The sequence below is a fragment of the Mesoplodon mirus genome (assembly GCF_964341445.2).
Source record: "Mesoplodon mirus genome assembly, chromosome: 11".
Classification (NCBI taxonomy): domain Eukaryota; kingdom Metazoa; phylum Chordata; class Mammalia; order Artiodactyla; family Ziphiidae; genus Mesoplodon; species Mesoplodon mirus.
The window spans coordinates 94075854-94100958 of NC_138987.1; the positions used below are offsets into that span (position 1 = coordinate 94075854).

Consider the following 25105-nt stretch of genomic DNA (forward strand, 5'->3'; position numbering starts at 1 on the left):
GGGGAATTTCCCCTCCATAACTCAACTGTAAGACTCTTTGGACAATAAGAGCCCGAGTCCTTAAACCTGGGTGAACGGAATGAGATGCTCTAATCTTAGGGAAGAGTGACATCATGCCCGGGTCTCTGGTTTTATGTCACACAAAGAGAGCCTCAGTAAAGATCCACCCTTTCTCTCCAGCCCTGCAACTCAACGGCTTCACAACACACCAGGTATTTGGCTTAATCTCTCCATTGGAGAGCCAACATCAGTCATCTTAGAGGCTGGAAGATGATCACTGTGTGCTATGGAACGCTCTTGAAAGACATCTGTAGTATGCTGGGATCCAGCTGGATTTCATCCCCGTTCGAGCAGACTGAACCCAAACCCTTCATCAGGGGACAGGTAGAAGGTCCCTGACCTCACCGCAAACCCGACCTTCTGGAAGGTAAGAGTGGAGGGAGTGTGTGAGGGTGGGAGGAGGCTGGCCACCCCTGCGCATCTGTCTGTGGTCGGATGAGAGGCGGGAGCATTTCCAGTGTCCTTGAGCGATAGTCAGCCTATTTGTCCCTCCCTCCCCGCAGGCTGGTATCCTCGTCAGTGAGGCTGGGGCTGGGGGAGGGGTGGTGAATTTCTCCTGCCCGTGTGACCACAACCCCTGCCTGCCTGACTCACTCAGAAATGGCCTGAGGACGTGCCTGGGCATCTGGTGGCTTCATCCGGAAGGGCTGCTGACAGTGCAGACACGTACCCGGGGGGGCCATGAGATGCTCACCCAACTGAGCAGAGGAAGCGGAGAGAAACGAGGACGGGGTGCTTTGTACGGGAGGTCTAATCTTCGTGAGTAAAAAAAGACTGCACTCCTAATGTTGGATTCCGAGCCTGTATTGGAAGGGTTGATTTAGATGGCTATTGAAAAGGAAAAAAAAAAAACCCCAAACTGCAACAGCTTTCTAAAAATATGTTATCATCGACAGTACTAAGGGGTGGCCCCTTCCTCGTTTTATAAGACACTGTTGACCTTATTTTGAGGTGAAAAAGAGCCACACATGGGTCCATTCTGAAACACAGCTAGGAAAGAAGAGGGGAAAAGTAAGGTATCTGAGGAATTTCCCGTCTGCCCAGGCGTGGCAAACACCAGTAGCAACTGAGACTACACACTCCAGGGTCCTCCCTCTCAAATGCCCTGTGTCCTGTGGGGACCAGGAAACTTAAAAAAAAAAAAAAAAAGGCTGGGAATTGAAAAAAAATGTAGGTGAGGGTATGAAACTGACTGCACGATGGCCTCTGGGATGCAGCAGAGATGACCCTCCATAACCTACTTTGGAATAATTCATACCCCACTGCAGAAGATCTGTCACCTGGACCGTCAGGCCTGTGTGATTTTCTTTTTCATTTTTTTCTCACTTCGCAGCACTTGCAAACTAATCCCAAGATTCTGGGGCTTCCAAATAACCTGGACAGCCTTCCAGGCTTATCTTACGCTCTGTGGAACCACCAAGCCCCGCAGTTCTCCCAGCTGGGTCAGGGGCAGCCTGCCGGACTAGCGTTCATCTTTCCGGAAGGCAGCAGCCTCCGTGATGTTTCTGGCCGCCCTCCGATAGGTAGCCAAATGCTGGGATGTGGGTTTGATTTTTGTGGTGCCGGCTATAAAGCACCCAGACCACTGATTGCGTTTAGGTGCCAGCAATTCCCAAGACTCTCCAAAGAGGCTGAACTCTGCTGAAAGGCATCTGAAGTTCCACAACAGGCGAGGGGGGAGGACGGGACGGGGCAGGGAAGGAAAGAGAGCCAGAGAGAGAAGAAGAGAGCTCTCCTTTTCACTTTATCTTTTTTAAAAGCATCTTTTTTTTTTTCTTTTTTCTTTTTTTTTTCCAGCCAAGACCCAACAGCAACAGGAACAAACCTGATCCACGTGGCAGGATCAAGAGAACCTGAACCCTTTTGCAAGTGTTCTCTCTCCTGACCAGTTGGGCTTCTGCACTTTGTGAGATTTGCAAAAAAAATATATATATATAATAGATATATATTTCCATAGGAAAACAACCTCAATGTCTTCCCCTATATGAATGATGAAAAGTCAAACTGCATGGTCTTAAAAAAGAACAAAACCAAAAACACCATGAAACTTAACAACAGGTGGAACGGGGTGGGGGAGGAGTTACAGACAGAGATTCCAAACGAGAAGGAGCCACGAAGATGAGTCCCAGGCTGGTGCCCTTGGCCAGAATTCCAGCGCCGCCTTTGCCGAGTGGTTTGTCTAAGGTGCTCCGGGGTCCCTCACGCTGGGCGAGAGAAGTGTCACTGCCATGTCCGGGTCTCTTCCCTTCTGCTCCGTCACGCCCCAGCCATCCTGGCAGGCAGGGCGCCCTTGGCTACCGGCCCGCTGAGCCGGGGGCTGGTTCCTTCAACACTCATCTTCTTGGTATATTTGTTCATCCAGCTCCTGGGACTCAAGATGCTCCAGACGGTCTGTTCGGCCACTCATGATTTCATCCGGGGTTTTCATAAACCTTTGGAAGAGGAAATGGTGGCGTGAAGAGGTTACAATTTCCTAAAGCTGTCTTTACCTTGAACTCTAAAAAGAGAGTTCCCATCACCTTCACACAGCTGGAGAGCTACTGAACCTGGTCATAATGCTAACTTAGCACAAATTAGAAAAAGTTACCCCTTCCTCTGACTGCCTGAAAATTGGCAAAACAATGATAAACAGAAGTCTAGGATGACTGTAAAGAAGACGGAGCCGTGTGATGCATTCCTGCGTGACCAGGTGAGGGGGCCCTGGGACAGCACACGTGTCTGCATCTCTGATTTTCAGAGGGTTAGATTTTACAAAGACCTGTGAGTGCTGTATGTCCATTTCCATCCCAGACTGTGAGCCCAAGGAATGGTATTCAAAACTTGAATCTAATGCGAAGGATACAATTAAATGCTAGGTGGAAAAGCTGGGGAATAGGGCAAGATGGTAGAGCTTCTGGAAATTAGAAAGGCCAAAAGAAAGAATCTTTTTCAATGTTATCACCGCTCCACCCCAAATGCTAGCCATTCATCCCCTTTATTCTGTCTTCCTTTGCAGCTAGGTGCATACAGCAAGCCTCATCTTCTTGGTCGCTGGGGTCATTTGGAAATTTACATCAGTGCCGTGTTTTGACCATGATTTACATGGTTCAGGAAGGCTGCCTGGCTGCAAACGTTCCGTCCTTATGGTGGGAGGGCCCTTTCCACAGCCTACACACCGTTCCCTTCCTCTGCTCGGTACCACATGACCTGTCTTAAAACAGACATTTTCTCTCATCACTTCATGTTCAAAAGCCTATGATGAGGGCCTTCCCTGGTGGTCCAGTGGTTAAGACTCTGCACTTCCAATGCAGGGTGCATGGGTTTGATCCCTGGTTGGGGAACTAAGATCCCACATGCCTTGTGGCATGGCCAAAAAAAAAAAAAAAAAAAAAAAAAAAATCCTGTGACGACCACTTATCAAGTCAAGGATCCACTCTTTGGGCCCCTCGGTCATCTCAACCTGGAAACTCTTTTGTTTTTTACTGTTTACTAGCATGAACCTTTCACTCCAGTCTCGCCAGTTGTTTTTCTATAAATCACAGCTCCTGCCACCCTCCAAACCTTTAGCTTTGCCCTTATTTGGAACCCTCTTGACTCCTTCCACTCTCTGAGCCCTACTCACTGTCTGGGCTCTTGTCTCATCATCCACACCGAAATCTCCAAGAGCCCCTCCAGTTTAATACTTCACTTGATTACACACCGGGTTTTATACCGAGAAGCCTTCATTTTGGGGCGAGTCTGGCTTCCGACATTCATTTCCTCAAAAATGACTGATCTCTCCTCACAAATGGCACTCTTCTTTCCTTTTATCTTGTTGCAATCACTGTTGGAAGCCTGTGAACCTTCCACCTACAACTACTTTTCTGCCCATTATTGCCGATTTTTTTTTTTTTTTTCGGTACGCGGGCCTCTCACTGTTGTGGCCTCTCCCGTTGCGGAGCACAGGCTCCGGACGCGCAGGCTCAGCAGCCATGGCTCACGGGCCCAGCTGTTCCGCGGCATGTGGGATCCTCCTGGACTGGGGCACGAACCCGTGTCCCCTGCATCAGCAGGCGGACTGTCAACCACTGCGCCACCAGGGAAACCCCTATTGCTGATTTTTTTCAAGCAGTCTGTTCCGTAGCATCTGCAACCTGTCTTCCACTTTTATCCTGGAGCTAACACTTCTCCCTCAACATCTGGAGTCACTGATAATCCCCTCCAGGCCGAGTCCACAGATGTGCTATATTTGGCCCTCTGAAGTACCCCTATCCTCTTTTGATGGCTTTTCCATATTAAGTTTCTGATATTCCACACCAGGCTTGCCCAGAAACATTTATCAAAAGCCTCCATAAGGTATAAAACAGAACTATATATATAAAATATAACCCTCTACCTTCTAGGAGCTTATGACCTACTTGTTGGGGAGAAGGACTTCATATATACAACTATTAAAAATGTAAATCACGATGTGGTTTAGGGCCAAGGAAACCCAACATGATGGAAGAAGGTATCTGAGCGTGTCTCAGCAGTTGAAGAAGGTGTCATAAAGGGTAGTAGACTTGAGGCAGACCTGGGGGTATATACGTTAAAAAAGCAAAGGTTAAAGTGATGCACATTTCTGGCACAGGGAACCCTATTAGTGTTGGAGGGCAGCTGGCAGTGTGTATTATGAATTTGGGAGGCAGGAGAATGGACCAGAGGCAGAGATTGCTGAATTAATCTAGGTATCAGTCATGAAGTCTAGACATCAGCCTCCACTGCCAGGGAAGCAATAATAATGTTTCTGCTTTGCTTTCATCTTCCAGGTCTCGTGAGAGTACTTGCTATCGGTAGATTCCAACCTGGAGCCTGCTGGTAAGAAATCTTGGGAAATGTGGTTCCCAGGCTTCTAGCCCCTGAAACATAGACTGGAGCGGGAATGGTGCTGAAGAGCCAATGGACTGTCCAGCACAATGATGACGCAGATGTAAGAAGAGTCAAAGATAACTCTAGTGTCAAGGTTGGTTACTTCAACAATGGTGATGCCACTGTTGATGTAACATTTATTCTGGGGGTGGGGAGATTTCCAGTATGGGAAGAAGGCCTGTCTCGAACACTTCATGTCTGAGATACTAATGTGATATTTAAGAGGACATGTCCTATAAGAAGCTCTTGGAAATGAAGATTTGGAATTTCAGGGAGATTTGAGAGCTGCATGTAGGCATCTGAGAGCCCATTCACGGAGGTGATAACTGAAGCTGTGTCACGGGATCCATCCGTCCAGGGAAAAAGTATAGCGTGCGAAGAACAGAAGCCCAGGACTAAGGTTAGGGTGAAGGATGAAAAGAAGGCATCAGCAGAGCCCGAGAAAGGAGGCTTCTTTTTCCACTTTATTCTACTCTGTTTCCAGCTCTTGAAAAGCCTTCTCTGTTTCTTTTGAAGGTCGCAGCTGTTTTTTTTTTACTGCTCCTACGTTACCACACGTTTCCAATGCTCAGGCCCAGGTTCTCTGCTCTTTCCAGTAAGTACTTATCCCAGTGAGCTCGTCTGCTCATACACAGTGTCATTTTGTCATTTTCGACCCAAATCCACATCTCTAGCCCCATCTGTAACTCTCCTCTGTCCCACTTGCCAAAACGCAGAACCTGAGGTCGTGTTTGTCAATCCTACCTTCTCCCAAGTTTCATTTGGTCTCACCACGTCAATTACCACCAGTGTCAGAGGGCTATGTCTCCCTCTCCTGATTGGTCCTTTAGATCCCTTCTTTTTCCTCTTCTAATTGTTTCTCCTCTCTTGCCTAGGAATCACAATCTATGTGGTAGGTTAAATGGTTGGAACTCATTAGCTGGGAGGAATTCTGGAAAGAGGAATGTCTACTGCAGCAGCTTTCAGACTTTTACAAGGCACTGTCATAAATATATTTTACATCATGACACACACACACACACACACACATACACCCCTGAATCACAGTTTTCATGAATCAACAGTCACTCTTAATTCATGTGATACAGTCTGATATTTTCAACTCTATCCTTTCCTATTCAATTGTTCTATTTCATTAAAAAAAATTAGAATCATTAAATCTATTTCATGATTCACTAACGGGCAGGGTTGGCAACCTGGAGGCCTAGGTTTGTTTAGTTCCCTGCTTTGCCATCGGCTCCTCTGATTGCTCCCTTTAGCTACCATAGATATAAATGCCAGATAATACTGTTTGATCATCGCATTATTTGAAAGGTGAGTCAGATTGTGTTTATTTAGTTTTGGCTTTACTCTAGGTTAGACATAAGTGGAAAAGAAAAAAAATTTTTTTTCTTAAATTCTAACAAACCACCACCTGGTATCGAATGTGTAGCAGTGATGGCTTTGAGGATCAGATAGGCAGGTAGAGATCGTAACAGTCTCCCTCCTCCCTCTTATTTGAAGAAAACAATATCCTCCCAGAAGAAGGAAAGGAGAAAACGGAAGTGCTACCTGAACAAAAGCCTTTGTCCTGGCTCCTTCCTGATGATGTTTAGTTTGTAGTAGTGGCGCAGGGCTCTGGACATTTTCTCATAGGTCATGTTTGTTCTGTTCTGTTTGTTCAAAGGCGGAAGAGGGAAAAAAAGCACAAAGACACAATGAAATGAACCTCAGAAAAGACGCTGCAGGAGCTATTCAAATCCAGCTCTTCAGCTACTTCTGTGGCCCCGCCAGTTGGGAAAGCCACCTGCTAATCTGCTCCCTGCCACGCCCACCCCTGGGCTTTTTTCACAGACGTCCTCGCTGAGGTTTCTCCTAAGGTGAGTCTAGCTAACAAAGCACATCCCGCAGTGGCCTCCCCGACTTCCTCTCCCAGGCCTGTGCTCTGCTGTGCCCGAGGAATTTCCTGCAGTTCCCCCTGTCTGGGGGGTCATCCTTCACCTTCTGACCCACAGAGAATTTCTCTTCCTTTTTTCCTTTTTAAAAAAATTTTTAAAAATTTTTACAGTGACCTTTCTCAAGCTTGTGTTTCTGGTTTGTCATTTTTAAGGAAGAGATTTTTTTGTTTAAATTCCTGTCATGGAAGCAAGAATACAGTGGTTCCGAGCCCTGGGGTGAGGGCACCCTGTGCGAGCTGCAGAGCGATTTTTCTCAGTGACTCACAGGGTGGATGGTGTCAGTGGGGTCTGGCCATATTTGGTCACGACAGCCTCTGGTAGGTCCTCCTCAGCGGGGCCAGAGCACGGGCTGCCATCCTCCAAGGCTGCAGCCAGGGCAGAGCTCAGCGGTGTCTGCCCTGTGGCCTGCCTCTCCTTCGGCGGATCTGGAGTTGGGCCTTCCTGGTGCCTTGCCACCTCTGCCCCACGGCTACCTGTCTGTGGTCAGGCCTGGATCTTGCTGACTCATTTTTTTTTTCAAGTAGGAATACAGATTTATCTTAATTTTCTTTTCTTTTTTTTTTTTGGCAGGGGAACTCTCTGCGTATTTTACTTTATTTTACTGTGATAAGAACACTGACCATGATACCCTCTTAAACTTTTAAATGCATAATACAGCACCTAATACAGGGTTAACTACAGGTACAGTGTCCTACAGCAGATCTCTAGAACTTACTCCTCTTGTTTAATGGAAACTTTATGCCCCTTGATCAGTAACTCCCCATCTCCCCCGTTTCCCCAATCCCTGGCAACACCAGTCCACTCCTGGACTCAATGAATTTGCTTATTTTAGATCTAACTTTGAGTAAGTGGAATCAGGCAGTATTTGTCTTTCTGTGACTGGCTTCTTTCACTCAGCATCATGTCTTCAAGGTTCATCCATGTTGCCACACGCTGCAGAATCTCCTTTTTTTTTTTTTTTTTTTTTTTTCAGGCTGAAGGATATTCCATTGTGTGTATATAGCGTGATTTCCTTATCCATTCATCCATCAGTGGATGTCAAGGTTGTTTACTCACTTTTTACATCTATGCACTTTAATGGTTTTCCTAACTATATAAGACTTTATCTTTTAAATTCGATTCCCTCTTCCCAAGGTGGAAAACTGTAGGGGCAATCAGACTTCTTGCACTGTTTGCTTTTCAAGGAGATGCTTTAAAGTCAGAGGATAAAGCATTTTCCATGTAGAACTGGGCTTTTGCGACCATGGAAGTTTCTAACCCAGTGGAACAGAAGCGACGCTTCCCAAAGCCCCCTTGTGAGTCACAGAGTGCCACAGTGCATCCCTGGCACCCAGTGCCTAACGATGGCGTGGGTGGCAGGACCGGGCCGAGGCAGGGGAGTGACGGTTACTCGTAATGAGGCCTATCAGACCGGGAGACTTAACTGGCACCTGGCACAAGGCACAAATGGAAAGGGGCATCTTTAATTATTTCCTCCCCTTTGCAACTAATTGTTTGTCCAGTGAGGAATAAACTAAATAATCATGGGCAGACAGGAAGCAGAAGACAGACAATTATCCTCCAACCCAGGGATGAAGACTAGATTTTGGCCCTACTTTATAGAACGAATATCTGGTGCCCTTTTACCTTATGGTTTCCCCACAGTCGAGCCAGTCCATTGGGATCCACTATCCGGAATATTTTGGATTCTTTGTCCTCCCATCGGATGAAGTTTTCGTACCGGCTGTCAGAAAGCAACTGATAGACGTAATCCCAAAGCAGTCTACAGTCTACAGAGGAAAAGGGCAAGAAAACACTGTTGACAAGGTTGCTTGTTGAAGTACTAAGGGCAAGAATCAGAAAATAATCGAGTAACCGCTTTTGCCTCCTTTGGATGGATGGTCTAACTTCCTCGTTTTGGGAATTCCCTGGCGGTCCAGGGGTTAGGATGCCATGCTTTCACTGCTGAGGGGCTTGGGTTTGATCCCTGGTTGGGGAAGTAAGATCCCGCAAGCCACTCGGCCAAAACTAAAACAAAAACACATCCTCGTTTTATAGTGAGGGGAGCAAGGCACAGAGAGACCTGTGAGGTGGCAACCTGTGGCCTGTGGAGGCCTTCAGGACTGTCCGGGCCCAGAACTTCCCCCCTCAGGTGAGGACACAGAGACCGGAGAGAGGAAGGGACTGGTCCACGGTCATGACCAATGACCTGAACTTGAGCAGAGCCCACAGAAGGGACAGAACAAGCTCTAACTGCAAATGAATTGGTTCTGGAAAGGGGCTGAAGACAGGCTGGCAGGTAAAAGGGCAAAGCGTGTGCTCGTGTTCAGAGGAGCAATGTGGTGTCAATGGTGGCGCTTAAAGGTTACTTTGGAGGGTGAGACTCAGCGGATAAAGACGTGACGATTGGGGTCGGCTGAAAAGTGGCAGAAAAAGCAGCACGATGTGTGAAAAGCTGTGGAAGAAGAAAACCCCTGTGGCTTGGGGGCTACGACGGTGGGAACCACGGCCAGCATGGTCTTTAGAAAGAATATGGATAGTCTCCTTATAGCTACTTTGGAGGTTTTAAAAATCGTTTTATTATAATGGAATCAGTGTAGAAAGGAACCCAGTGCAGAAAATCCCTTTCTCCACGTGCAAAACCAATGTTGGATCACTTGGTCAGGCAACAGATCTTTCTTTGTACAGGCCAGGCGCTGGGCTAGGCCTTGACTTTTGGCTGTGGATTGGCAAATTGAAAGAGAAGATGCAGGCTGTGCACCTTTGCCCTGTTCTAGTGCTTTCGGGATTGGTGCCAGAACCGGGGGTGGCTTGGCCCCTAGCACAGCCTTGATAGGCGGATGGGAGCAGATGTGGACTTTCTAAGTCTAGCTGATGCAGGACTGGCCTCCAGATGAGAATAAGAGACCCCCCCTGGTGTGCACTGTTGCTTCTGGGAGCTTTGATGAGCACTAGCCAGCATGGCTGGTCGTAAACGATTAATTTTGTTGGACGCCGTGTATGTGTCCTGCACTTTGCAAGCATTATTTCTAATCCTCACTTTACACACTGCATCCTGTCTAATCCTCTCGTGCCCGAGGTCACTGGGATTTGAACTCTGGGGCTCCTGCACCGCAAGGTGCAGATTTCCTTACTTCCTTATGTTGGGTGAGGCCTGGCACACCTGCGTGGGGAATGTCCAGTCTCATCCTGGGCTATTCAGAGCGAGCCAAACATTCACCTCCTGGAGAATGCAGCACACCCTCCTCTGGCACATATTTACAAGAGGAAACGAGTCAGGTCGCCTTGGGCAAGTTGCTTAAATCTCCCTGAGGTTCCGTTTCCTCCTTCATGAAAGGGGAATAATAACGTCAACTCTCTCCAGGATTACTGAGTGAAGAGAAAGTAAGGAAAACAATAACAACAGCGGTTACTGGGTGCTATTTGCAGGCACTGGGCTGTGTGTTCTACCAGCCAGCTTGCCTCTGACCCTTAGGGTACCTGAGGAGGCCAGTGCTGTTGCTATTCCTAGTTTACAGCCAAGGAAGCTGGGGCTTAGCGGGTTTGGTCATTGGCTCAAAGGCACAGCTCGTGAGTGACACAGGTTGGAGTCTGGAGCCCCGTGCTGTGCCACACGTCCTGCTGAGACGTCTATTCTCAGAGGAGAGGGTTAACAGGTAACTGTTAGTCAAGGACTTTTCCAAGCAAGCTTTAACTCTGAGTGTGTCCTTCATGAAGTCCAGCTTTCTCACTGAACAGCAGAAGGAACTGGCCTAAAATGTGGCATTTTCCAGGAGGCTTAATCTTTTAAGGAACTACCATGAAACTTAAAATGACCATACATCTTCAGTACCCCTTACTGTATCTTTTTTTCCCCCGATGGATCTGTGTCTAAAAATTAATGTGACGTGTGGTTTCTTCTGTTTCAGAAAAGGACCCGTGGTGTCCTTCTCAGAAGGATGACTCCTGGAGTTTGAACCCTACGCTAAGAGAAGCTGACCAGAGATTCTGTTACCACCCCTGCCTGCCGCTGCCCTCCTGGTCGCCAGCAGGGGGCGCCGAGGAGCAGGGAGACAGCAAGGGGCCCAGTCCCGGCATCAGGAAGCACCTTGAGAGGTGAGTGCCACACGCCATCGCACACTGAGAATAATCGAGCTCATTTTTAAGGCACTTGTAAGAGGGCGACTGTAGGCAAAGCAGTGACGTAGGCAGTGTCTTTCTCCCTCTTTGCCACCTCCTTGTCTTACATCGTTTTTAGCACAGGTGGAAAAATAGAGAACTGAGATGCAGTTTAATTGTCCAGTTTTTGTCTTACTATCAAATGGCAGATGCATTTTAATTTCCCACAGGCTCTTCCAAGTAGAAACCATCTGGCAAGACCAAATATTATCACACAAAATGCCAGCCTACTAGGAGGAACAAAGGTGTAACAGCTTCTCCATGTTTCCTGACAGGGTTACAATCATTTTTACCACCGAGAGGCTTCATGACACCTTTTGGATGCATCTGAATTGGCAATGTGATTCTCTAGAGTGAATCATTTGAACACAATTTAATAGTTAAAAAAACTGATCTGGTTGTCTTTTGCAGTTTGACGGAAGGAACTTCTGCCCACCGGAAGGTGAGCAATAAATTGGCAGTCCCTCACCTCTAAGACTTCCTGGAGCTAAAATGTAAAGTGAGTGTTGTCTTAACACCATCTGCTGAGGGGTTTTCACTTTCATTGTTTCTGTAGCTTCTCTTTTACTGCTTTGGACATTCTGTGTCTCATAAAATGGTGAAGTGCGAACCATTTTCCGTTGGTTCGCACTTAAAAAATGGTTTCCATTTAAAACCATTTTACCGTTTCTCAAAGGAAGGGCTTAACCAGCGCTGGGTACCTACCATGCTGGTTCTTCAGAGGCATCGAACTGAGACCTTTATGTCGTAAATCATTTACTGAAAAAAATCTAGAATGTGATCTGTGTTTGTTTGGCTGGTAAATGAAGGGCAGGGCTTACCGCAGAACAGACCTTACCTATGAGTTGCAGGAACACGTGTATCTTGCAAACTTTTCCCTTTCATCAGTGTGAAAATAACCCCAAACAAGGGGCCAATTGATCATTTTAAATGACACTTAATCCAGCGAAGCCAACTTTAGCTGAGTAATAAAAATATATTGACATTCAAGACATACTGAATTACTCAGTCACTAACAGAGGCAGCAACAGGAATTTTGTGGCATAAAGTAGTTGTTTCAAGCTCAGAGTATAAGTGGCTTTTTATAACACTATTGATTCTTTTGTTTCTTTAGTTAAAAATTATGCCAGACGATAAAAAAAAAATTGCCTGACCACGCAACTTTTTTCTTTTTTTTTTTTAACAATCGAAGTTCAAGCCATCTGAGTTATTTTTGTTTTTTAAGATTTTAGTTAAATAAAAGGCAGATGCTTTTTAGTTCCTAGGTCCTCTGGAGGCTGTTGCCATGACCCGCCAGCAGTTTTTCAGCTTTGTCAAAATCCATGTGTCTGCACAGACACAGTGTTTTCTGATCATTGATAAAAATGCTTCATACTATATGATACAATGCACCAAAAGTTCATCCCATTACAAAACACTTGAACATGCATGTGAAAAATATATCACAAGGTCTTCACTAATTTTAGCTGCATGTGTCTTAAACTAAAGGGCCTTCTCTGTCAAGGCATGTGGGAATTTTAAACAAATGTTCATGATTTGGATTGTCTCTTCCATGAGAGGAAGCTCATGAAAGGGTTTAGCTCAAGTGAAGTGTTAAGTGTTATTTTCCAATTGCAGAAAGAGAGTTCTCTCTCTTTCCTGCTGGGTGAGGTACCCTGGGCATCCACAGTTAAAAGGCATTGTTAAATAAAAAAATATATATCCCTTCCTGTGGTTAGGGAGAAATATTTTCCCTCCCCCACCAGTCTCTTACCAGAGACTCATTGTACAAGCTTATTGAGCAGAGACTGTAAAAAGATGGGCAATTCACACATAACCAACATGGTTTCTAAAGGAAAAAAAAACAACCTAGAAAACCATGCTAGACAAAACTGATGTTTAAAAGATCTGAGTGGGCAAGTCGAGTTATTGACAAGTTATTTGAATTTCCCGAAATTCAAATTTCAGGAAAGCATCTAAGAAAGTAATTTTATGTTGTTTTAACTGCCCAAATGGAATTTTAAATGAAGGTCTGTAAACTGGAGTTCTGTGGATATAATCACCAACAAGGAGAGGCCTAGCGTTCCTGTTTCATTGCTTTAAATTTATTATGAAAAACTAATAAATTTATTTCAGACTCAGCAACAAAATGGGTCAGTAACACCCAAAATAAAAAGTTGCTTCTCTGCTTTATAGCAATGGTTCTAAACGAGGGGCAATCTTGCCTCCTAGGTGGTATTCTACAGTGTCTGTGACAATTTTGGTTGTCACAACTGGGGTGGAGATAGCATCCAGTGAGTAGAGGCCAGGGATGCTGCTAAAAATCTTATAATGCACAAAAGAACTCCTCCCCGGCGATGAACAATTATTTGGCCCAAATATCAAGAGTGCCCAGCTTGAGAAACCCTGCTTATGGAAGCACGGGTTTTACAACATGCAGGGGGGCTATCTGCAGGGTTTTTTTGTTTTCCTCCTCAATTCTAGATCAGCCATTACCTAGAAGCAGAAAGCTGATAAATCCAGTGCAGCCAACCCTGTGTTGATACGCAGAGGTGTGTTTACAATGGGTGCTTGCTGGTGCTTTGCTGTGGCTTAGGAAAACAGAAGCCATATGTGCACAGCAGCAAGCTGGGAGAGGGAGAAGCCAAGGCAGAGAATACAGATCTATGCTTCCTGGCTTCATCGGGGCAGAGGGACCCGCAGCTGCAAACAACCACCACTGAACCTTTCCACCTTTGGCTGCAGCGGGTGTGGAGTGAGGCTGGGAAATGCAGAGATCAAGCCCCCAGCTAAAACCCAGTAAGACGTACCCCTCCTCCCTCAGGCGTGGAGGCAGCCTGGGAGTTTGCAGCCAGGGACTGCTGGGACATAGGGACGCTGTTACAGAAATGCACGCCCTTAAACAAACTGGAATTTCCAGTCTCCTCAATCCCCTTCTATTATTTTCTACCCAGTCACTGTGCTGGTCCTGTTTTATCTTTTAAAAAAGCTGTCCTGAAACTTTCCTTCTCTTCTTGATTTCTCAGTGGCTCACAATGAAAAATAAAGTGCAGTGACTCAGCCAGAGTGTGAGGAGTCTGGCACCTCGGGATATTCCTGCCGGGGTGAAGGACTCTGTTCTCTCCAAGGGTGTCCTCCATCTCCTCCAAATACAGACAGCGGGCAAAGCCTCAGAGGAGGTAAGAGGGAGTGAAGAAGTTCATCTCCAAGGAAACTAGGGTTCCCTGAAGGGGTGCACTTTTCAGGCCAACATCACTTAGAACAAATGCCCAGACACAGGCCTTCTGGGTTAAGGCCCTGCACCTGCTCCGGTGGGCAGTGGTGCTGGCCACAACCACTGCTCTCGTCTCTGCAGCCCTGGAGCGGAGCAAAGAGAAATGGCACAGAGGAGGGACACTGACTGACCCTTAGAAGTTACCCTGCTTGGGCTAATGTTGGCATATTGTCTCTTTAGTGCTCAAAAGTGCCCAGAAATGAGTAGTAGTATAATCCTTATTATGGATAAAGAAACCAGGCTTCAGGGACCTTAAATACCTCTGCTTGGGAGACAAGGGTTAGATTCTAATCCTGTTGACTCCGGAGTCCATGCTTTCCCACAGGCCCACAGTGCTACCCCAGCAACCCTCCCACCGGCTGTGGATGAAGGCCCTGGGCCGGGAGCCATAGAGGGTTCTCTGCCCGAGGTAGCATGGGAGGACACAGCTCTGCCAGCTGGTACTAAAACCCCGAGCCCCCTTGGCTTATGGAGACATCCCACGATCCTGTCCTTTTTTCCAAACACAATATTTACACACGTGCGTGTGTGTGCAGAGGCACACACACGCACGCACACCACCACACCTTACTGCAAAGGCCTGGGGATGACACAGCCCTCCAGCACTTTCACACAGTCTGATTAGGCTTCTCTTTTATGATGTCGTCTTCCCTTCAGGGCTGCTCCTGAGGCTCATTTATACAAGAAAATAAAAGTCCACGTGACTCACTGGAAACAATGTCACCAGCAGATACCACTGGGGAAGAAGCAGAGATGGAAACAAGAGGGCAGGGTGCAGTGTGACCTCCCCCGGCCTGGGAGCCCTGAGGATGAGCCCCTAAGCTGCTGGCCCTGGAGTCTCAGGCTTAGGTGCCTTCATCTGATGTCAGATCAGAGGCTCCCAGGATTGAATTTCTGTGCACACAGGACTCATCCAGTCAATAAAACCAAATCAAGAGAGTACAGTGCTCTAGGCAGGTGACAAATAAGTGATACGGGAGATTCAGCGTCTCTTTGAGGAGAATCCTTTTGTTTCTATTAAAAATGTAACCCTGAGAGATAATACACATATATTTTTTTAAAGTCTCTCTGAGGATCTGGAAGATTGCCAGGCCAAGCGTGATCAGAGGGTTGCAAGTGAAGGGTACAGGGTCTGGGGGTGGGGTTCTCTGTTTTATCTGCTTTAAGATCAACTCACCAATGATATCCTCACAGACCGTGAAGAAGTTCACGTTTGCAAAGAAAATCAAGAGACTTAGACAAAAGTAGTGAGATGAGCACAAGAAAAGAATGACTCTTTTTGGATGGTCCATGGACTCTGAACAACCAAATCTGTACAGACCTCTTAAAGTCCGCACTTCTGTGGAGCAGGGGAATGGTTACGAATGGATTACAAACCAGGTTGCCAATGAATCTTCCTCCCTTTAGCAGATTTTTGGATTAAGTCCAAGGAAAGGGACACGCAGATAGGAAGTCTGCTAACTCAGGTTTTCATGGAATTGAAGTTTAAGAGAAAGCCAAAATGACTTCAATTTTTTTCTTTTAAAACTGAGCTGTTGGGCTTCCCTGGTGGCGCAGTGGTTGAGCGTCTGCCTGCCGATACAGGGGACACGGGTTCGAGCCCTGGTCTGGGAGGATCCCACATGCCACGGAGCAACTAGGCCCGTGAGCCACAACTACTGAGCCTGTGCTCCGCAACAAGAGAGGCCGTGACAGTGAGAGGCCCGCGCACCGCGATGAGGAGTGGTCCCTGCTCGCCGCAACTAGAGAAAGCCCTCACACAGAAATGAAGACCCAACACAGCCAAAATAAATAAATTAATAAACTCCTACCCCCAACATCTTCTTTAAAAAAACAAAACAAAACAAAACTGAGCTGTCTATAGTTAAAACCAAAGCAGGGAGCTTAGTTTGTCTGATGGCATAAAGTAAGAGGGATTATTGCCTTATGCCAGCAAAGACACAACCTTTGGCATTTAGAGACGCTGCGCCCTATCACCTAGAAAAATGCCCGGCACACAGAGATACGTGCGACTTTTTGAATGAATAATCTTTACATAGTTCAAGTGTGCAGAGCTACACTATTTTCCTCGGCTGTATTTTACTTACGTTAATGACGTTACTGTAACTACTCTGGGCTACTCGGCCATCAGCCTGCCGTCTACAGCTTAGCTCCTTCCCTACATCACTTGCCCTCGTCCCCTCCACGTCTTAGGCGCGCCTCATTCCCTGAGGTGTGAGGCATTCCTTGAGCGCAGGGACGGCATTTTCTACACCCGTGACTCCAAAGCATCCCGAACATACAAGCGGACAGTCGCGTAGAACAGGGAGCAGTGGACTTTTTCTGCAAAAGGCCAATCAGTCAATATTTTAGTCCAATCTCTGCTGCAACTCCTCAACCCTGCCAAGGCAGCCACAGACAATACTGAGTGAGTGGGTGCGGCCGTGGGCCAGTGAAATTGGATTTACAAAAACAGGCGGTGGCTGATTTGGCCCACAGGCCTGCATTTCCAGTCCCCGGTCCCAAGGAAACAAGTGTGCTGGAGAGAACAGTGGTTGAAGCTGGAGGCTGAACACTGGACGTGTCTTCATCTGTAAAAGATGGGTCTGTAACAGACCCTTCTAGCTTTGAAGTCACCGAGTTCTAAGAGTTATTTTCAATATATACTGAAAACACAGCATCCCCTGGGCTACGCTTCTTCAATTTACGGCGCTCACTGCCAGTACCACTCTTTGGCTATGAAACAGGTTGGCGAGACACAGGCCAGTAAAACGTTTGTGGGCTGAGAAAATGTTAGGAGGTGACAGAGGCTCCCCCGTCCCCCTGCCACCAAGCAGTCCTTTCCTGAGGACAATAAATAGCAAACAGCACAGAAAGAAGCAACTTGCTCCGTGTTGCACATACCACTGGCTGTTCAATAAAAAAACAGAACCCAGGCATCTTCTCTCACTCTCTCCTATGTTAAACTCTCTCCCACAAATGCCAGCCCTTCCAACTTGTTAAACTCAACCACAGTCCTTCCTATTCTTTGAAAAATAAGCAACACCTTTCAAAGTAAGCTATATGTGTCTATTTCAATTGATCTAATTTGTGGTTTGTATTTAAACTGTCCACTGCCTCCTGGATTTCTTTTATTGAAGATTTTAGTTTTTCCACCAGGTAAATACCTAAGTGAACTATCATAACTTTGCATGGGACCTCTTAATTGTGTGATGCCTCCCAATTTCATAGATATTAAAGTGTGAAAAAAAGAAAGAATTGCTAAACTATGGTGGATTTTTTTTTAATGACCCTGGATTCTTGAGTTTACATTTCTATCTGAAATAGAACACATATACTAGGCCTTACGTTGTTCTGGGGTTTTCTCCATCTGGAATGACCTCTTTTTCTTTAATCTCCACTTGTCCATATTCTAAGCACTCATCTAAGCCCAGCTAAAAGCCAGCCCCTCCAGGAAGCCTTCCTGACACCTCTCCTCCAACCTCCTACAGCCACTTAATGGGAGTCCTTGGAAGACACCACAAGCTACACTTGGAGCTCTCTGTCCCCAGGTCTCTCATGACAAAGATCATGGAACACTCCACCCCCATGAATGCAGAACAGTGCTGCAAACCCACAAGGGGTCCAAAGGCATACACCCAGGAGCGCCTGAGCAAATGATACGTGACTTACCTTTTGATCCACACACGTAAGTCGTGCTCTTATCCATATCCTCCAACTATGGTATTTGTCAGTGTGACACTCAGCAGCACCTTCTGTGCCCTCTGGGCTCCTTTGAAAAGCGACGTCTTCCCATATAAAAGCTGCTTTATAGAGATCTGAAGGACTTTTATGGCTGTCCAGTAATGACAGAACTTTACATTGTACATATGACTCACCCAATGAATTTGACTTCCAGTAAATGAAGAATCAATTCTACGAGGATCTGAGGAGTCCAAAAAGACACCCAAAGGGTTGGCGTGGAGAGACAGGGACACCCCAAATGAGAAACATAGAAGCCTGGGACTGTGATGAGCACTGTTCAGAGGGTCACAGGCTCAAGACTAAATGTTAGATCGTAGACTTCTCTCTCGTTTCACCCTTGAGAAAAACAGTGCCTTTGGATTACATTAGCTAATCCTGGATCTGGTTAAATTAGTGAATACAGACATATGGAGATTATGGAACTTTTGAATATACCAACAGAGTAGCACGGTTTTTAAGAGAGCCATATTAAAAAGTTTCCAGACCTACTAAACAAGGGAAAAACAGCTCTAAGCCTGAACAATTTAACGTGATACATGGGGCTTCTCTTGGATTCCTAAGAAGTCTGTGGCAAAGACGGCGTCACAGAGGAGGTGGACAAGACAGACGGTGATTAGGAACACAGGGGTGGCAAGGGCAGCCCAAGAGGCAGAGTAGCCAACGGCGCGGCAAGGGCTGTGTCGCAGCCTCGTCCGCCAGCCCCGATGGGACCTCTGCTGCTCTGCTGTGCAGTTTCCTCTGTGGTTTCCCCTGTAAACGACCCTTCCATATACAATGAACAGAGCAATGATAGGCTACCTCGAAGAGCTATCCTGAGGATTATAAACAAGTAGAAAGTATCCGCAAAATGTCCAGAACTGTTGCACAGACCGTGCGAGAAACAAGACAAGCAGGGCATACACAGACAAGAAGGAAAGCCTAGCAAGTCCACGACAGGTCATTTACATCATTCCCAGGAATATACTGACCCCTCCCTCTTTCTCCAGTCATCCGGGGAAATTCACAGGCTTTGCCAAATAAGCTCGTTGCTCCCTTATCCCCGTCCTTTCTTTTCATCGTTTCTCTTTTTTCCATTATTAAAAAAAACCTTTATGTAAAAGCAGACGGAACAATAATGTAAACCCCGGTGCACCCAACGCCCAGCCACACAGCCATCAGCTTGTGACTAACCTTATTTTATGTACACCCCACCCGTTCCTCACTCCCAACCCTGTGGGATGCTTTTGGATCCCATTCCAAGCGTACATCATTTCATTTTTCATAGTGTTTTTGAACCACGTCATAGTTCTTGGCCATTTGATTGTCTTGATTCAGCATCCCTTATGTAAATTATTTATAATGATAAAATTGAGGTGACATTGGAGGTGCCCTTGGGACCAGAGAAGAATTTAGAGACAAATGACTTAACTAAAAAAGGGACGAGTCAAAGCAGAAGTAAAGCAGCCTCAGGGCCCGTGTCGTCATGGTGTCGTGAGCACTGCTCCGTCCCGAGCTTCAGCTGGACCTCGCGCCTGCGGCATCGGCCCAAGGAGGAAGAGGCACCTCTCACCTTTCCCTGAACAGTTCCGACCTCTCTCCTGTCTCCGTGTCTCCCTCCCGTTACTGGACCCATGATCACCCTCAGCATCGAGCTACCACCCTTCCTCAGCTCCTCCAGTCAAAACACCCCTTTTCTCTCTGCGCTGCTTCCACGGCACTGAATTATCCTCGCATACAGTAAGTACTCAATAAATGCTCTATCCTCGCATACTCAATAAATGCTCTATCCTCGCATACTCAATAAATGCTCTATCCTCGCATACTCAATAAATGCTCTATCCTCGCATACTCAATAAATGCTCTATCCTCGCATACTCAATAAATGCTCTATCCTCGCATACTCAATAAATGCTCGTGCATTGACTGGGCGGGGCACAGGGCTTACGTCCTTCTGCCTTGGAGCTTAGTGGTTTTCACGTCTGTCTCTCCTCGTAAAATCTAAATCCCTTGAGGGAATAATAAGTGTTCTATCAGCTCCGTGTCCCCTACTTCCCAGTGCATTTGTCTGTGCACAGGAGGTGCCCCAAAACTGTCTCGTGAATGGAGAGAAGCTCTAGGAAAAGAGTTAACTTTGCCAAGAGGTTAGAGGATTATAAGCTTCTGGAGAATGACCTCATGTAAATTATGGGCGGGCTAGCAAAAATACAATGTGGTGATTTTTTTCACTGGTTTCCACTGGTTTCTCATTTTAGGGGAGTAAATTTGGGCTTGTCAGCATAGAAGGGAAAGAATTCGGGAGTGGTTTCCTCTGTCCAAATGACACAGCAGCACCAGACTCCAACACCCTAATCCTGCTTTTCTCTCCTACCCCCTCCCAAGGTGAAGGCTACGTGGAGTTGCTGTGCAGAGGATGGAATTACAAGCCTGAATCTGAGACAAAGGTTCTTTATGCTGCGCCTGCTCGTTAATTAGCTGCTGGAAACTTCGGGACAGGGCCACTGACATGCTCATAAACCTTTGATTTCAAATGTTTTTTTGCTCAGCCACGATTCTGTTGTGACTCTCCTTGTAAGCTGGATGGAGGACATTTGTTTCTTAACACTTCGGAGGCTCATAACTCCTCCAGCCCCGTGGCTCATTAACTCGCCCATTAAGGATTTCGCCTCCTGCAGGCAGAAGCCTCCACGTGGCCTCCCAGAGCCTCGGAGGGCACCTAATTGGGACAGTGTGAGGCTCCAAGGAAGCCCGAGGCTGGAGTGTGGCAAGGGCAGCGCTCACTTACCTGCTATCCTCCCGATGGGCATGGCGTGCTCCTCAGGCGGGGAGACGGAGACCATGATGTGGTTCATGTACGCCAGGTCTTCCCGATGGGAGAGGTTGATGGGTTTCCCTTCCCGGTGCAGCCCGTCCTCAGAGAGCCGGGACTGCTTGAAATCCACGGAGTGCCGGGGGTTCAGAATCAGAGGGTGCATGATGGGACTGGGCATCAGCTGGATCACCCGCGTGCTCTCCTGCCGGGGGCTGGAGGGCTTCTGGTGGGGCTCGGAGGACGGTGGGCAGTGATTATTCTCCATGGGAGACACTGACAGGGGGTAGGACTCCTGGTGGTTGTTCTCCTGGTGGAGCCTCGGTCCCTGGGCCCTCTCGGCCGGGGAGAGGCGGCGGATCATGTTGTCCAGGGGGGACCGGAGGGGCCGCTGCTCGGGGTCGGGAGAAGGCCGGTGGTTTGTCGTGATGGGTGACCTGGAACGGTGCAACAGTTCAATAGTGGGAGGGTTGTGGTGTACATTCTCCACCGACGGCCTCGGGGTCCTCTGGACACAGTTATCTGTGGAGCAGAGGGAAGGACAATCAGAGACCCTGATGGATGGTCAGGGGACGGACCTCACCACGGTCCTAAAGGCGGCAACCGTGGCGCACATGAGCTTGCAGGAGCACCTTTCTTCCTGGGATGCGGGGTCTTTTTCACCGCTTTAAAAAAATTAAAGTGCACATACTCGAAATTCTTCTCCTGCCAATGGACAAGCAGAAAATGTCTACAAACATTCCATTAATCACCTACTAGTGACTTATAAACACATGGAAGCCACACGTTCATTCTTTATCGTTTTGTTACTCGACTCTTCGACGTGGCTTTTGGGGTCTAAATGCTTTCACTGACTTTTCATAACCCAACTTTCATATTCTCTACCTCCAGGAGTTGCTGGTATTAATGATAATGATGATGATAATAATAAAGCGATTACTATATATCCTATGTACTGGATTATATTGTTTAAAATTTATAACACACCTAAGCAGAAGATACTAACTACTATTACTCCTATTTAACAGGAGAGAAAATAGAGGCATAAAGAAGTTAAGCAACTCACCCAAGGTCACCCAGCCAGTTAGACTCCAGTAAGATTCTAGAACCTTATGTACCCATTAGAATATCTACTTCTCTGCTATGTAGAAACTAGGGGGGAAAGTCACATCAAAACCTGCTCTAGGGCTTCCCTGGTGGCGCAGTGGTTGAGAGCCCGCCTGCCGATGCAGGGACACAGGTTCGTGCCCCAGTCCGGGAAGATCCCATGTGCCGCAGAGCGGCTGGGCCCATGAGCCATGGCCGCTGAGCCTGCGCGTCTGGAGCCTGTGCTCCGCGACGGGAGAGGCCACAACAGTGAGAGGCCCGCGTACCGCAAAAAAACCCCAAAAAACCTGCTCTAAGCATGCACAGTGGGCCTAATTTACATAATAACAATCTTGTACTTGAGAGAACATTGAGGATCATTTTGTTTCTGAGTGCACAGTCAGACAGGTAGAGTTAAGTAAGAAGAAGGAGGGATGGACCCCTGACAATACCTCCACCCCATCCCACCTGAACTTTCAAGCTGGAGACATCTGAGGAAGGACGACATCAGAAGTGTACACAGCTCAGGGACTTCCCTGGTGGCACAGTGGTTAAGAACCCGCCTGCCAATGCAGGGGACACGGGTTCGATCCCTGATCCTGGAAGATCCCACATGCCGCGGAGCAACTAAGCCCGCGAGCCACAACTACTGAGCCTGTGTGCCACAACTACTGAAGCCTACACACCTAGAGCCCGTGCTCCGCAACAAGAGAAGCCACCGCAATGAGAAGCCCGTGCACCGCAATGAAGAGTAGCCCCTGCTCTCTGCAACTAGAGAAAGCTTGTGTGAGCCAAAAATAAATAAAATAAATAAATTTATATATATATATAAAAAGTGTACACAGCTCAGCAGCAGAAGTAGCTCCATGGGCTGGGTTGAGGGAGGGACCAGCACGTATGTGGCCTTAGGCCCTTCCTGCTAAGGGTTGGAAGAACAAAAATCTGCCTACAAAAATGGAGTTTTCTCCAGGGCCTCACACACATCTTAATGAGGTTTCTCTAGCCACATCTGTTCCCAGAGCTGTCTCACCAAAAGGATGTGCATACTTGCAGGTCCCTGTTCTGGTCAAAGACTTGTCCATGGTTCTAAGTAAAGCAAGTCAAAGATATCTCCTTTATCCATTACGACAACATCTATATGAAGAACATATAAAGGGGATCTGGGAATCTGATAGGGTTAGTACACAGAGACAAAGGTGGTGGTTTCTTAAAGTTTTATATAGGGTTAACAGGAAAATGGGGACTCCACTAGATCTCACAAATCATATGAGACAGTGAACAAAAGAAATACTGTTCATGATAATTAAAAGATCATCTGCCTGAAGGCAAAGGGCTTATTTTGTAACCACTATATAACATGCTGCCATGAATTTAAAAGTGCTTAAACATTGGAATAGCTATCAATAGGAGACTGGTTTAATAAATGACGGTATATCTCTAAATGATGGAGGACTACGCAGCTATAAAATGGAATGAGGAATAACTAAATATTTTGCTCAGGACTGATCTCTAGGCTCTATGGCTAGATGAGCAAAAGCAAGGTGAAGTATTTATGGTATGCTACCATTTTTCTCAAAGGAGAAGGGAATTCCAGTTTCAGTAATGGCAGAGTGGCTTGTATCAGACTAACTTTCCTACATATAGCAATGATAGAATCTGGATAAAATATACTTATAAAAGTTATTGAGGGCTTCCCTGGTGGTGCAGTGGTTGCGAGTCCGCCTGCCGGTGCAGGGGACACGGGTTCGTGCCCCGGTCTGGGAAGATCCCACATGCTGCAGAGCAGCTGGGCCCGTGAGCCATGGCCGCTGAGCCTGCGCGTCCGGAGCCTGTGCTCCGCAACGGGAGAGGCCACAGCAGTGAGAGGCCCGCGTACCGCAAAAAAAAAAAAAAAAAAAAAAAAAAGTTATTGAGGGTACTGGAAACTGAACGGGATTTTACTCTTGCAAGAAAGGAACTGCCCAGAGTAAGATCCAAATTTATACAGCTGTCACTCTGAGGGTCCTTCCCAGTCCAGGTAGTGTGAGGCAGCTAGAAAAAGAACAGAAAGTTGCTTGAGATGCCAGGGAGTGGAGTATGAAGCTGCCAGAAGGGCAAAAAAATTGAGAAAACAAAGTCCATAAAGGAGGGACCCTCAGAGGGAGGAGCCACTAACTGGCAATAAAATCCCCTCAGATCCTTAACACGTGCTCCTGAACTGCAATGTGCAAGGGGAACTCCAAGGAGCTCAGTGAAAGGTAACAGCTGTACAGTTCAAAGACACGAAATCTCAGCTGCTGGCCATGGTATTGGAGACAGAGTTCAGAGTTGGGGCTCTATCAAGGAAGGCTCTGAAAACACCTCAGGCTGCTTATTACCTCAGAATGGCCACACCTTAGGAGTAAGGACTATGCTCTAGGACAAAGGGATTTGCCTGAGGGCTAAAGGCAAAACTGAAATAAATCTTCCCTGACCAAATATAAGACCAAGCCTCCACAAATTCAGAGTGACTGGCTAGTTATTTAACTGCTTGCTAGCAGAAAAATCAACACTCTTCAGAGGAATATAACATAATCCAGAGTCTCTACAATATGTTATATGTAATATTCAGTGTCCAATAAAGACATTCTAGACATGTGAAGGAACAGAAAAATGTGACCCATATTCAAGAGGGATGGCAGTCAATAGAAGTAGACTCTTGAGATAATCTAGATGTTAGAATGAGCAAAAAAGAACTTAAGCGTAGCTATTATAAATAAGTTCAAGCACTTAAAGAAAATGATGGTCATAATGAGTGATAACAGATGGAGACTATCAGAAAAGAAATGGAAACGATCAAAAAGGGTTTTGAACTGAAAAATACAGTACTTGAAATATTGGATTGGAGAGACTTAATAGCAGATGGGAGATAATAGAAGAAAGGGTTAGTAAATTTGAAAACAGATCAATAAAAATTGAAAACAAAGAAATAGATCTTCAGTGACCTGTGGAACAATATTAAATTGTCTAAAAGAAATGTAATTGGAGTTTGAGAAAGTGAAAACTTTTTTTTTTATACAGGTAGGTTGGTATCCCCCCCACACTCTCAACACACATTTTTAAAAACTGAATTATTTAAAAGCAAATTAGAGATTGTGATACCCTATCCTAAGTACTTGTGTGGTCATCTAAGAAAATAAGATGATTTTCCTGCACAGTCACTATAACACTGTAAAAGAGGAGAAAACAGAAAGAATGGGGCCAAAACAAAACAAAACAAAATTGAAGACATAATGGCCA

General features: G+C 46.5%; 1 protein-coding gene across 3 annotated transcripts in view; it reads right to left on the minus strand.

Annotated features, from left to right (window-relative positions):
• Nucleotides 1–1989: 1989 nt before the first annotated feature.
• Nucleotides 1990–25105, minus strand: part of ETV6 (ETS variant transcription factor 6) — a 249149-nt gene continuing 226033 nt past the window's right edge. For all 3 annotated transcript variants that reach the window (XM_082636528.1, XM_082636527.1, XM_082636529.1), the window contains exons 5-8: nt 20738–21283; nt 8490–8632; nt 6478–6578; nt 1990–2492 (exon numbers count right to left, since the gene is read on the minus strand). In XM_082636528.1, the coding sequence (XP_082492654.1) occupies nt 2387–2492; nt 6478–6578; nt 8490–8632; nt 20738–21283 (896 nt within the window). In that variant the 3' untranslated portion in view covers nt 1990–2386. The remainder of the gene's footprint in view (nt 2493–6477; nt 6579–8489; nt 8633–20737; nt 21284–25105) is intronic.